This window comes from Myotis myotis, unplaced genomic scaffold, assembly GCF_014108235.1.
Source record: "Myotis myotis isolate mMyoMyo1 unplaced genomic scaffold, mMyoMyo1.p scaffold_m19_p_16, whole genome shotgun sequence".
Classification (NCBI taxonomy): Eukaryota; Metazoa; Chordata; class Mammalia; order Chiroptera; family Vespertilionidae; genus Myotis; species Myotis myotis.
In genome coordinates, this window is record NW_023416320.1 from 11,075,335 (window position 1) to 11,090,271 (window position 14,937).

The 14,937-nt window shown below is 34.4% G+C and overlaps 1 protein-coding gene across 16 annotated transcripts in view; it reads left to right on the forward strand.

Moving 5' to 3' along the window:
* VPS13B (vacuolar protein sorting 13 homolog B) overlaps positions 1-14,937 on the forward strand; it is a 613,015-nt gene that overhangs the window by 297,890 nt on the left and 300,188 nt on the right. For 13 of the 16 annotated variants that reach the window (XM_036337858.1, XM_036337862.1, XM_036337864.1 and 10 more), the window contains 4 exons: positions 268-468; positions 9,505-9,676; positions 10,187-10,301; positions 12,441-12,582. In XM_036337858.1, the coding sequence (XP_036193751.1) occupies positions 268-468; positions 9,505-9,676; positions 10,187-10,301; positions 12,441-12,582 (630 nt within the window). Of the gene's footprint in view, positions 1-267; positions 469-9,504; positions 9,677-10,186; positions 10,302-11,835; positions 11,903-12,440; positions 12,583-14,937 lie in introns of all 16 variants that reach the window. The other 3 variants (XR_004972424.1, XM_036337863.1, XM_036337873.1) reach the window with 3 other exon arrangements.

Consider the following 14,937-nt stretch of genomic DNA (forward strand, 5'->3'; position numbering starts at 1 on the left):
ATATCTGTTTTAAATTCAAATCATGATAAAATGCTGAAAATTATAAATTTTTATATCTGAATTTTTTCTTTGTATCTCTTATTAGAATCATAGTGTGGTGACAAAATATTCATGATAATATATAATAATTGCCTATCATAGATTATAGATCATGATCAGTGATACATTGATATATATTCTTGTTTTCCTGGACTTGTTTTAATTTTCTCACATTAAGTCAGTTGTGCCTGGAAGTTGAAAGACTGTTTTCCCTTTTCTTCTGCTCAGGTGCAGCTGTTGTATGAGCTAACTGACATTATGCGAAAAGTGTGGAATAAGATTCAGAAGAGAGGCAGCCTCAGTGCTTCAGCCTATCCAGAGACCATGGCTGGGCCTGTTCCTAGTTCCCCAGTGAGAAGCAGTGTGGGCACAGCTCCTCCAGACACCAGCACATGCAGCCCATCTGCTGACATTGGAACTACTACTGAGGTAAGTGTTTCTGAAGAATTCTGTTACCAAATGAAGGGTGATATATAGCACAGAGTTCCCTGTCAGGAATGAGAATGGAGATGACCTCACCTCTGTGGAAGCTGGCAGGTTCAGAGGCTCCTGAGGAGATGGTAGCAGTGGCTGTGCATTTACTGTTCCTTTTAGGTCCAAGTATTTTAATCAGTTTCAGTAGGGAGTGAGGTAGTGCAGGAAGTGGGGGTGCTGTGAAATGGTAGAAACTGAGACACAGTAACGTTATGCTTTCTCAGAAGCATGGAAATTTAGAAGGTTAGTGAAAAGAGGCTCATGCTCCCCTTCCTGTACCCTCTCGTCCTCTACCCCCTTTTTGAACCAGGGTGGTATTGTTATCTTTAGATTGATGGTTTTCAATTCTGTCAGAACCGTAGTCCTCTCCTTTCTTCGGATCATCTTAAAAGCCTTTCTTTTTTCTTTAATCCTCACTCTAGGATATGTTTTTGTTGATTTTAGAGAAAGAGGAAGGGAGAGAAAGAGAGTGAGAGGGAAACATTGATCAGTTGTCTCCAGTATGCACCCCTACGGGAGACCGGAACCACAATCTAGGCTTCTTCCCTAATCAGAAATTGAACCCACGACCTTTTTGAACCTTTTTGGTGCACAGGAGGAAGCTCCAAATAACTGAGCCACCCAGTGGGGCCCCTTATTTTTCATTTTTAACACCCTAACCTCACCCAACATGCCAGTGAGTGCTGATTTTGGTAACAAATATTTTATTGTGCCTCCTTTACTATCGTGAAATGAAAATGAAAAATAACCTACATATACATATGATCTCAAAACTCTATAATATTTATGTAAAATATACAGAATAAAAGGAAAGTAACTTAAGGTACAATGATATGTATTTTCACATATAAATACTCTGGCATGACTACATTAGAAGACATAACAACATAATCAAATACGTATAATTACTGTGAATCTGACTTGTACAAATAGACTTGTGTAGGTCTATATTAAACTATAGGCCCAGTGCACGAATTCGTGCACAGGTAGGGTTGGCAGGCCTGCCCTGATAGGGGCCCATCGAGCTGGGCTGGCAGGGGGTAGGGGTCACAGGCAGTTGGCTGGCCGGACATGCCCGCAATCGGGGTGTTGGGAGCTGATCAGGGGCAGGGCCAGCTGGGAGATGGGGTGGTGGCCAGCCGGGGTGGGAGGCTGATTAGGGCCCGGATCAGGCAGGTTAGCTGCTGCAGCGCACGTCATGGCCACCGGTCATTCCGGTTGTTCCCCCGTTCCGGTTGCTGGGCTTTTATATATATAGATACCATGGTATTGTTGTTTGTAGCATGATTTTTGAAAATATATAGTGGCAAACTCGTAGTAAAGTTTCAAAGTTTAGTCTTCCTTTCATTTCAGTAGTTGCCTTAGAACTCTTAGTGTATAATAAAATCAAGCAGACATGCAAAAAAATATATTGTTTAGATTTAAAACAGAATTCAATTTTATGTCCAAATATTATAAACAGGATTTTCAGCTACATGAGTATCTGTGAGAGTCTTAAATGCCAGTAGTGACACTCAATCGTTGAGTCAACCCAAAACACCCTAATAGTTTTTCAAAACACCCTCTGGAGGGCTGAACTTTTATCTCTGAGAAATACTATAATAGATGGAGATAGAAGTTATGTTTTTGTTTTTGTATAAAGGTATAATTTCCTCTGGAAACAAAGCTATTGGCAAAATACAGAATGGGAAAAAGAGTCAAGTAAAGAAGTGTTAATTTCTTTTTTCTTACAAATTTGTAAAAGCGACCAAACTCAGTTAAAAGGGCATTTTTCTTTAGTTGCTTTGAGGCTTTAAAACGTGTGTAGTAGATCTGTTTGACCCCTGTGCAAGCAACTTCTTTATCCCTGCTCATTCCAAATCTTAAGAAACATAAGACCTAAGTAATGGGATTGCAGCCCCTCCTCCCCCATGAAGCATAGGTGTAGAATCTAGAAATGTGCCCATATGAAGTCAACGGGCCATATCCCTTCCAGGGTAAAAGCAGTTAATTCTTTCTTAGAGATTCCTAATATTGATAGAATACAAAAGCTCCCGCAGTAAAGAAAACAGGTAAACTTTATTGAATGATGTAGAGTTTCCAAACTTACTTAACTGGAGACCCTTTTGTCTTTGAACCACTTTTTTTCCCTGTCCTTTCTACTCTCATTAGCTCTCTGTATTTTCTTTCTATTCATTTCCTCAATTTCCTTTTATTCCAGTTTACTCAGTTTTGTTTGTTTGTTTTGCCATTTCTAATCCTTTGGGGAGTGTTACAAACAGGACATTGGAGTAAGAGAGGAGAGAGAGGTTGGTGTTTTTCTTTCTTGCTCCCTCCCACTTTAGTGCCCATTATAGAAAACATCTATGCTATTTCTTCAGTCTGGTGAAGCCTTAAGAGATTATCCCTTTTGCTGAAGAAGCAGCTCTTTTTGGCCCCAGGCCTAGGCAAAGGACTCCTTAACTCGGTCTCTAAGCCTTGTCTTCAGCCCCTGAATGCCATTGTGCAACCCCTAAACCCTTACCAAACTGACACTTCCACTTGCCACCATGGGCTCACTTCCCACTCGTTACCCTCATTACCATGACGTAGTGTTTCCTCTTCATTTCTGATACTTCGAGATTTGCGTTTACTTCTTTCAAGGTTGGCTATTGAATTAGAAAAAGATAGCATTTTTAAATCAAGCAGTATAAGAGCGTTTAATAAAAGGAAATAGGTGTTGACTGAGACGGGAAACCACTGGAGGTAGTACCGTATCTGGACCTACTAACACTGGGATGTTGTTGCTACCACTAGGCTAACGCCAGGGAGAGAGAGGTTATCAGAACAGGGAATAAATACCCTGACTTCTTTCTCCTCTCTCATTTCTGTCTCCTGCCACTGCCCCTCATTAGTTGAAGCCAACCAGAAAGCAGAGGACAAGAGTACAGATATATATTCATACAGGTTACACTCCCAGGCACAGAGGTTAGAAAATGGTGGAGAATAGGTCCCAGTGGTCAGCAAACTGTGGCTCGCGAGCCACATGCGGCTCTTTGGCCCCTTGAGTGTGACTCTTCCTAAGCCTTAGGAGTACCCTAATTAAGTTAATAACAGTGTACCTACCTATATAGTTTAAGTTTAAAAAATTTGGCTCTCAAAAGAAATTTCAATTGTTGTATTGTTGATATTTGGCTCTGTTGACTAATGAGTTTGCCGACCACTGGCTAGGCCAAAGAAAAGACATACAGCACTTTCATGTACTAAAACAAATTCTTACTGTGTTTTATCCAAAATTTTTTTGCTTTTGTAGTGGAAAAGAAAAATTTTCATTTCAAATTAGTTTGCCATGTTGCTTGATGTAAAATAAAATGTCTTTAAACATCATTGAGTACCAAGAACTGGTCTTTTAAATCTTGGTTTTTCTTTCTCTGCCTTGTACCTATTATATTAGGTTCCCAGTATCATTGATTAACTTTTTCTAATTATTTTTTGTGTGGTAAAATATAAGCACCTAAAATGCACTGTTTTAACCATTTTTATATGTACCATTCAGTGGTATTAAGTATATTCATAGTGTCGTGTGACCATAACCACTATCCATTTCAAGAACTTTTTCATTATTTCAAACTAAAACTCTATGCTCATTATAATGATTACTCCACATTCCCATTCTCCCATCCCTGTTCCTGGTAACCTCTATTGTACTTTCTGTCACTTTGAATTTGCCTATTCGCGGTACCTCATATAAGAGGAATCATACAATAGTTCTCTGTTTGTGTCTGGCTTATTTCACTTAGGGTAATGTTTTTAAAGTTCACCCATGTAGTGGCATATGTCAGAATTTCATTCCTGTCTATGGATTAGTACTGTTTTATTATATATATAATATTTTATTTATCCATTGATCTATTGATAGATATCTGGGTTGTTTCTACCTTTTGGCTCTAATGAATAATGCTGCTATGAACATTGGTGTACAAGGTTTAATTGACTTTTAATGATATAATTTTACCTGGAAGTAATTATATACATGTTATATGACTGTGTCTGACAAACCATTTCAAACTAATGTAATATCATATATGTTATTTTAATTTTTCTTGACCTGTTGAAATATGTTGATAACTGAGGCATTTGGTATAACAATTAGGAGGTGGAGGAAAGAAAGTGAATCCAGAATCTTTAAAGATGCTTTATTCAGTGCTGATTTTCTGACTCAAAAAAGCACATTTATGTCATTTTAATGTGATTTGCTAGTATGGATGGTTTAGAATTATAGTGACACTTAATATTATCCCCAAATGTGTTCAAGCATGTTTCTAAGATTTGGCAGAGAATGTGGGTACCAAAGGGGGGAAAAAAGAAAATTAGAGTAATGTGTTTAGTTTCTATAGTAACCTTTCCAACAGCAAAATAGAATGTTAGTAATTTTCTCTAAGGTGTATTCCCCCCCCCCCCCCCCCGGGAAAACTAGCTAAATTGTGTATGCTATTTCCCCACTCTTTGCCATAGATTCTCTCCTAAGAACTACCTTCCTCTGACTTTGGTATATAATTTTGCAGAATTTGACAAAGGAGCAAAGATGTTTCTCTTAATTCCATCAACTTACAGTTATATAATTGAATTGTTGGAGAGATGATTTCGACCAGCATCCTTATTTTATGTATTAGAAAATGGAAACACAGTGAATTGAAGTGCCACACATAGTTGGAATTGGATCAGGGTCTCTTAATGTGATTCTAAGTTAATGGAATCTGTGGAGGAGATTTTGGGATCAAACAACTTGAATTTTATCTCTGCAACTTATGATTACATTGTTTAACCTCTGTGCCACGGCTTCATCATCTATAAAAATGGGGATAATGTTAACCCCTAGAGTGCCAGGGAGAGCAATCGCGCTCCTCCTGTCTTTCGCCAAAAGTGCCTGGAGCGCTACCGCGCTCCTCCTGCAGTGTCACTATTAGATGCTAGTAGTTCACTCTTTATGTGGGGGAAAAAATTTAAAAACCTTAACTCAAAATGCCTTGGCAATTTTAGCATAGTTCCTAGGATATTGGTTGGCACTCAAGGGTTAATATCCATATTAACTGACAATGTGCAGTTTGTCCATGTGCCCTGTGTTGACCCTCTGTTGCCTTTTTCATTTCCATATTAGTTGTATTTTTTATGCTGCTTTTTTCCATCTTTTAAAAAAAGTGTGTAGTCAAACATTGTACTTTAGAAGTAAAATGATTTATACTGAGAAGTTTCGATTGGCGCAGAAGTCAAGGTGTCAAATAAGGGTTATATTATTTCAATGCCATGCTGGGTGTGGAATACAAACTTTTCACCATGATCTATTGCTAATTATCTTTGTTTTCCAAGGATGACACTAATTTAAGCAACTGGGCTTGGTACAGAATACATTTACACTCACGTTGTTTTTTAATATATGGATATTCAATAATTTGGGAATATCAACTCATATTATAATTAAATTAAGTCTGATGTATTATGGTACAAGGCATAGATATGTATATATTCATTAAGTCACTACAAATATACTTTTATGTAAATATATAAAATTATGAATATTAGCTTAATTTTTGTTTTTAATTGTTTTAAACATAATTATTTTGTATTTTTATCAGCTCTGTTACATGCATTTCTTGAGACTCTAATCCTACTCTTTGTTGTGTTCCTAACTGTTTCTTATAGTAGATTGTTTCCTTATGTGTTATGTAATCTTATTTTGGGAGTACTTCTTTAATGGGGCTTTTCTTTATGAAGGTCTTACATAGTAGGGATGGCCTGGTCCCCTGCAAAGGAACTTTTATGTATTTGCTTCTCTGAGGGACTCAGAGTCTAAGATCACCAGCCTGTGGGACCTTTTCACTATTAATTTCATAGCTAGAGGTTTCCATTTTTGCTTTCTTGTATGTATGAGTAATGTCTTTGATAGGCTATCTTCATTCACAGCATTGGTATAAGAAATAATTTTAAAATTAGAAAAATTTAAAATGCTGTGTGAATGCTAATGTTGATTAACAACATACCCTAAAGTAAGAATTGACAGATTAAGCTCCAGTGTGTGGAAGCTTAGGTTCATGACAAACTTTGATTTGCATTCTTTATTGATTAAGGAATTAAAGTTACTTTTGGCATCCCTGTTCTCAAAAAGTGGTTCATCCAGCATAAAGTGGTTCATTTCTTAGTATCCACTAGTTGTTCAAAATGCATTTATTTTCAGATAATCTCTCTAGTTTTTCATTATTGGCTTACTTGATTTTAAATTTCAAATAGTTTTATTGTATAGGTAAAATCTGAGGTTACCTTACATTTCTTGTGCTTATGTATATCAATTATATATCGGAGCACCACTTTGAAGTTGCAGTTTTGAATTTTTTAAATTTCTAATTAATATTTGCATTTTAAAAGTTCATAAAAAATGTAAAAAACATTTACTATTTAAAGTATAGTTTTCTCTTGGTGAGTTGGGTCAAAACTATTATTTTTAAATTGTTTTAACTGTAAAGAATTTACTGTAAATCTAGTTTTAAAAAGCACACTCTTAACAATTGTTTGTATTAAGTAGAAGTATTTGTTTATATGATTCTTGGATGATTTATACTTTAAACTATGAGTAATTCTTTTCATGTTGACATGTTGATAGGGAGCACCATACTTTTCGGTGAATATAGCCCTAGCTTCCTGAATATCCATCTGGGTGGTGTAGAGGGGGAAATATGAGTGAGAGTCTTAAGTACTGAGCTTAAAAAACAGTTAATCATTTTTCCCACCCTTGCATTGAAATAATGGGAGCAAAGGTAGTGGAAACCACAGCAGGCCACTTGTTACTGTTGACTTAAGTACAAACAGTGGTGGAAGTGTTTAGCCCTTTGGGACGTTTCGTGATTGAACAAGAACTCTGGAGTTATTTTGATAAGGGAGAATAGCAATGTGGCCAAAACTATGATCATCCCTGAGGTCTGAAACAGGCCAAGGATGAAGGGCTGAAGTGTTTGCTCTTCCAGATGAACAAAGATAAATTCAGCTAGGAAAATAAACTCAGTATTTTGGTCAATTTGCAACAAAATGGTGAAAGAATTAAACTGTATATTTTGGAACTTGGCATAGAGGTGTGGGAAAATAGTTCAGCATCTCCAATTCTGGCTCAATTTTGCTATAGAATTGGAAATAGCGCAGAAAATTAATGCATAAACATATTTAACAATACCGCACCAAATGTTGTAAATCCAAAACGAAAATTGAAACTCCGTGAGGAAGGAAAGCAAAACCTTTCCTCTGTAGTGCTTACTTATTAAATTTGCAGCCAGAGTTTTCTTAGCATTCATAGTGAATATGCCTAACTGTGAAAAATCACTATCTCATTGATATGAGATGGCTGTTTTTCTCTGCAATTTCCAGGCTTATGATTATGATATTCTTCTGTTTGAGGGAGAATTAATTTATGAATGCTTCTGATCTAAGAACCTATCTGTAAAGAAAGGCACACTGACTATAATATGTTGTCTTTTAGTGAATTTTTCTTTGTAAAATGCATCCTTTTCTGAGATTAGTTCATGCTTTTCATTGGATGCTGTGTTATTTTAGACAGCTAACCAAAAACCCGAATTTTTCTATAGCTTCTCAAATTCTAGGAATTTTAATTAAAGCAGATATATAGGACCACTTATTTTGGAGAAGCATTTATATGAAAACATCACTAAACAGTAAGCTGGTTGCTTTGCTTCATGTAATTGGATCAAGAAGTGATTATACTACCTTCAGGATTAAGTCTGTAATTTTTTGTCACTGTAAATCACAGGACACTATTGCTTTACTGTGCTCGGTGCTTAACTATTCCAACAATAAAAACCTATCTATTGTTTTGTGAAAGTCTTCCCCATTTGGTCTCCTTATGGGGATTCATTAAATTGAATTTTATTCTGATTAAAAGATGCTGTAAATCTGACGTCAGGGTAAATGTCTTGTGGTAATATATTTACAATATATTTATTTCACAAATATATGAAAGTTGAGTGTTTAGGTTTGTTTTGTTTGAGGTTTTTCTTATCATTCCTATTTCTTTTTTTTTTAATTTAATTTTTTTTAAAATATATTTTATTGATTTTTTACAGAGAGGAAGGGAGAGGGATAGAGAGTTAGAAACATCAATGAGAGAGAAACATCGATCAGCTGCCTCCTGCACATCTCCTACTGGGGATGTGCCCGCAACCCAGTTACATGCCCTTGACCGGAATCGAACCTGGTACCCTTCAGTCCGCAGGCCGACGCTCTATCCACTGAGCCAAACCGGTTTCGGCATCATTCCTATTTCTAAGAGCCAATCTAATGGTTTCAGTAAAAGATTAGTCTGAGAAGCTATCCTTACAAAACAGTATACTGATAATGTTACATTGAATTCGATCAAATTTTAGGGGATGTTTTGTTCTAGATGTTGACTGTTGCTAAATTACTCCTTGGCATAGATGGAGTTAGAAGTTAAAAGTTAGGAATAAATAGCACATGAAAATGTGCTAAAATTAGAAAGATGACAAAATGAGAAAGACAAGAATTATTAAAAATATGAGTGTACAATTTCTAAGTATCGGTCAAGCTTGATGGTGATAATCATACCTGCTATTTGTGCATTGTTTATTATAGGTAATCACTTTATATTCATGTTCTTATTAAATCTTAACTCTAAGAGGTAAATATTATTATAATAACCATTTCTTCAGAAGAGGAATCAATCTGAAAGATTAAATCACATGGCTAGTATCTGAAGTTCTTAACCTAATACATCATGCTGCCTACTAGACTAACTTTTAGTACTTGACTGTTTAAATATATATACACATATTTTAAACAAATAGTATAATAACATGCATCAGTGTTATTGATTAGTATATGTTTATATTATTAGCTTATATTATTAGCATTATGTATTAGTATAACCATTTATATGATTAGCATTAGCATATGGAAAAGTTATAGGTAAAAATTAAAGATTTTTTTAAGTTACATAGTGTTGTTTTGTCAACCTAGGGAGATTCTGTACAAGCAGGTGATGATTCACCATTCTCTGATTCTGTTACCTTGGAACAAACTACAAGTAACATTGGTGGATCCAGTGGACGTGTTAGTCTATGGATGCAGTGGGTACTGCCCAAAATTACGATAAAACTCTTTGCTCCGGATCCTGAAAATAAAGGCACAGGTACAGGACTCCTTTTCTTCTGTACTGTAAAGATAAAATATTAAACACTATTTTTAGAAAAAAAAATCATAGTAGACTTCATTTTATTTGTCATTGCCATTTAAATTAAATAAATGTCATCAGATCTAATTCACATGATTTCTATTAGCAATACTAACATTGAATATTATACCTAAATTTTGTCTTGTTTGTATTAAAATTCATCCTAAAAGCCACGAGGTAATTTCTTCTTGATCATATTGATGTATTAGGTTATTATCACTAAAAGTATTGCAAAAATCAATGACTGATATCAGATACGACACATAAAACACTAACTATGAACTCCCCTATTTTGAAATAGGTGTCCTATTTTAATTGTGAGGCCTATATTGATATAAATTTTACTTATTATTGCAGAATCTTGTGTAGTCAATGAATAGAAAGCCTCAGTCCCTTTGTAGATGCCAAGAATATACATGCCATTGATCGTACGTCAGTATTGAAATTAATGTTCACTTCTTATTGCAGAGCTTTGTATGGTCAGTGAACTAGAAGACCTCAGTGCCTCCATAGATGTCCAGGATGTATATACCAAAGTGAAATGTAAAGTAGAAAGTTTCAATATTGATCACTACAGAAGCAGGTAAGTAAAGAATAATGATTATGGGAAAGGCTATATTTTCTTTGAACAAAGTATAATAAGAATTTTTACATTTATATTGGTTAGTTATTTTTTAGAAATACTATAATTATTCTCAAAGAGGTTTCTTAACAGATAAATTGGTTAATTTTATTTGGTATTCACTCATATGTGAAATATAATAATGTTTTGTTTCATAAAATGGCAAATTTGTTTATAAATATCCATATTGCCATATTAAATGACATAAGCTGCTTTTATTAATCATCTCTGACATTTGTTACATGGGTTGTTTATTTGCTAAGATGCTTGGGACACAGGTGATGGCTTTGGTTTTTGCTATATCCTTGCCAACCACTCCCTATAACAGTATAATGTAGATTAAATGAAGCAACATCTCATGTCCCTTTTCACTCTGGAGACTATTCATATTTTTCTTCCCTAAAACATTTCTATGAAAAGTATGATTATAAGCAAATATAATTTGTTTATAATGATAAATAACAGTAGTAAAAAATGAAATTTTAGGTATTTTCACAAAGCTATATAGCAATTTTATCATTTTTTTCCAAATTAAAATCCAAATCCAAATCGCATCATATTTTAAATTTCATTGTATTTTGTCATATAATAGCCGTATTTATTTTTTCTCAATTCATAATGTTCATTCAAAAATTATTTCTTGAGTATCTGCAGAAGCACATATATTTATATACCTTTATTGATGTATTATATACCCTAAAAAGGTCTTTTTTATTTAACAGGTTTCTAATTCTACATTAAAACATTTGAATTTTATCCTTTATCACATATATCACATTGCTCATGTCACTAATTATCCAACTGCCACAGCTGAAAAATTGGGTCATAATTGTGAAGTTCAAAATATTTTGCTGTATATATTTTAAGATCTGTTATTATAGTATTATCTTGCCAAGCATATAATTGTTTTTATTGTATTAATAGTGAATCATTAATTGATTTTTGATTTAGCTCTTTTGTTCCTTTTAAATGGTATATCTCTATATCAAAATGATTCTTGCAAGTGATACATGAATAATATAGCTGAAATAATTTCTTGATGATGTAAATATTACAATCTATGTTCTATATCATCTATGACTTTTACTGTGAAATTTTGGAGAATTTTAGTAAGTCTTTAGATCATTTACTCATTTCGTTTAATCAAAATATTTACTGAATGTGTATTGTGTGTCACACACTATTAGACAGTGGATATATCGTGATTAACAAAATAGACATAAATCATGCCCTTGTGGACCTCATAGTCTCATGGGTAAGATAGAAATAAGTACTTAACCAAATAATTTATCATTAAGACAAATGTTTCTGTGCAGAACTACCAGGGTGTGGTGCTAAGTAAATTGTCCTATTGATTGCATCATCAGATCCACATTTTAGTTCCGCTGCTTAGTAGTGTTGTTTACATCATTACTACTTGAAACAGTTATATATGCTCACTTTTTAAATTCAGAATAATTGAAGAGAACAGATAAGGTGAACTTATGTTTTCCAGGCCAGGGGAAGGTTGGCAGTCAGGACATTTTGAAGGAGTATTTCTACAGTGCAAAGAAAAACCTGTGGTGAGACTCATTTAGTAACTATGATTTTTTGAAAATATAAACTGTTTATCTTTGTTCTTTCATGCAGTAGGACAAATGGTTACAAGAATTAGAGCTCAGAATAATTTTTGACCTATTTTTCCAAAATTACACTGTAAAATAAAACTATTATTTTAGCTGCTTCTGTTTTGTAACCATTTTTCCTGAATAACAAGTAAATTTTTCCAAAGGTCAAAGGTAAGATTGCTTTTATCAATATATTTTAACATTAATGTGTTATTATATTGACTTTTTAGAAGTTTTTCTAATTCATAAGTGAGCCATGTGGATTTTTTTTTATCATAAACTAAAAGTAGTCATTTTACACTAAAAATACCTCATTTTTGTTAATTTCCATTAACAATGCTTTTGCAGAAGATGGTCCAGACACAAGTCATACCTAGCAGTGGTTCAAATCTAAACCTATAAAACTTGAGCAGAATTAAAAGTATTGAGGTGTTTGCTTATGGCTTTTATTGCTTTTTGTCTTTTCACCTTCTTTGCTCCTGTCCACCTCAAGCCTTGGGAAAGAGTGTTGGTCTCTGGGGCAATGTGGAGGTGTCTTCCTTTCCTGTACTGACAAGCTGAACAGACGCACCTTGTTGGTTCGACCCATCAGCAAGCAGGACCCTTTCAGTAATTGCTCTGGCTTCTTTCCTTCTGTAAGAAATAATTTTTAAATTATGCTACAGAACTCCCATGAACAGGAACCCAGAGAAGGGATTGAACTGTTCATAGAGTCAACTCTTGATTTTCCTTTCCCTCTGTACCATCTTACTTTGTAAATGAGGTATCATTACTTTTTAAATCATAGACTGGTTTTCCACTGTAATCTGATTTGTTTCTGGGTTACTTGCTTATGCTATGTATTCCCCTGGTTTTGTGAATACAAACTAATTTTACAATCACCATAAAAAGTTAAAAACAGATGTTAAATATGTTTTTTAAATTATGCATGTGATGAGTGATCAAGAATTGACCATACTGCTTTTGTCATTCCTTTTATGAATTTTTACTCAGTTTGCTTCTCCCACATTTTATTATGCCATTTCCTTTTCACAAATAATTCAAAGCACCTTATGTGGTACCCTGTAGAATCTCTGGAAAAGGCTGTATGTCCTTTGTTGACTGGATAGAAAATGAACACTAGACTGTACAACAATGGCTTTTAGAAGTCTGGAACCTGGTTTTTCTTAACAGTACAATGCATCTGAATATATTACTAAACTAATCATTTTAAGTGACTTTTTAAAAATCTTCACCCAAGAATATGTTATTGATTTTTAGAGAGGGGAAATGGGAGTGAGAGAAACATTGATATGAGAGCAACATTATTCAGGGAATCAAACCTGCAACCTGGGTACATGCCCTGACTGGGAATAGAATCCACAACCGTTTTGGTGTACAGGATGACGCTCCAACCAGCTGAGCCACCCAGCCAGGTCTAAGTGGCATTTTTAAGTTAGTAAAAATACATGTATTTTAAATTATTAAGAGCAGATTATCACAATGGTAGTAGTTATTGTCTTGAGAATTTATTAAATTATTGAAAACATTAGATATTTTCTTAGCGTGTGTAATGTAAACTACTTATCTACTTCTTTCCCCGTTTTTTGTAAATCAAAAGAAATTTAAAGCATATATCTTTAGAATTTTAAAACTTAAGTTGCCAAGTATTTTAAATAATTTTGTTCCTAGATTTAATCTTTAATATTTATTGGCATGGCAAATGCTCGTTTTCTGATTTGCGTTTTGAAATTTTTTCTAGCCTAGTCTGGAAAAAATAGGTCTCCTAATGTGATTTTGGTTGGAGAAAGTTCTTTTTAGATTTATTTTCTTCTCTTTGAAGGTTCATTAGTGTTCATGGAAACATTCTTAATAATTTTAACGTATATTCATGAAAAAAACAAAATTATTAATGTCCTTTAAAAATGTTCTTTATCAGCTGCACTATTTTTTATTTTATTAATATTTCCTAATTATTAGTGTTTCCTAAATTTTCATCTTAAATCATATAAAATATTGATTATTATGGTATGAAAGTAATTATATATTAACTCCAGCTAGTATTCACTCATTTTTTCTTCCCCCCTTATCTTTTTTTAAATCTTTTTATTTTTATATTTTTATTGATTTCAGAGAGGAAGGGAGAGGGAAAGAGAGATGGAAACATCAATGATGAGAGAGAATCATTGATCGGCTGCCTCCTGCACTCCCCCTACTGGGGATCGAGCCCGCAACCCAGGCATGTGCCCTTGACCGGAATCCAACCCGCGACCCTTCAGTCCGCACGCAGGTGGATGCTATCCACTGAGCCAAGCCGGCTAGGGCATCCCCCCCTAATCTTAAGTGAGTTATGGATTCAGTAGTTTAACAAACAAGCTATCGCTTATGGAAATTTACCTTTTAAGAGTACCTATATTCAGTATTCTAAAAATATTTTTTTAAATCGAAACATTTAGACATTGAAATACCTTTTACATTAACTCCAGGATTCAAATATTGTCATTAATGAAGATTTGAGTTGGGTTATTTAGATCAGTTGTTGATTCTACTCCCTCTCCAACATCCTGTATGGACACCCAGAGACAGAAAAGTGTTGCTGGCCTCTTCTACCAGGGCCGCGCCACAGCCACCCTCCTCCCCCTACTGCTGCCAGATATTCAGCAGCACGATGATAAGAGTGGTAGTAATTTTTCCTGCTTTACTGGGTTTCCTTTTGTTTTGAATATAGAAAGCAAATGGAAAGAGAAATCTGAAGAGGGGCAATGAGAAAGTTAGGAACAGTAAAAATATATTCTGAGGGCAGGACAGTTATATGAAAAATTATTATACTGCACACCCATTTAATGTCTACTTCCAAGTTTTCTTAGTGCTCATGAAATTAACTTTAAAAAAGTAACATATAGTACAAAGGTAAATTTTATCTCACCTTTCTTCATCATAAAGTCCTGATTAAAAACAAAATCAACAATAATAGCTGAATTGCATACTTTTTTCCCTCCATTGCCTGTCAT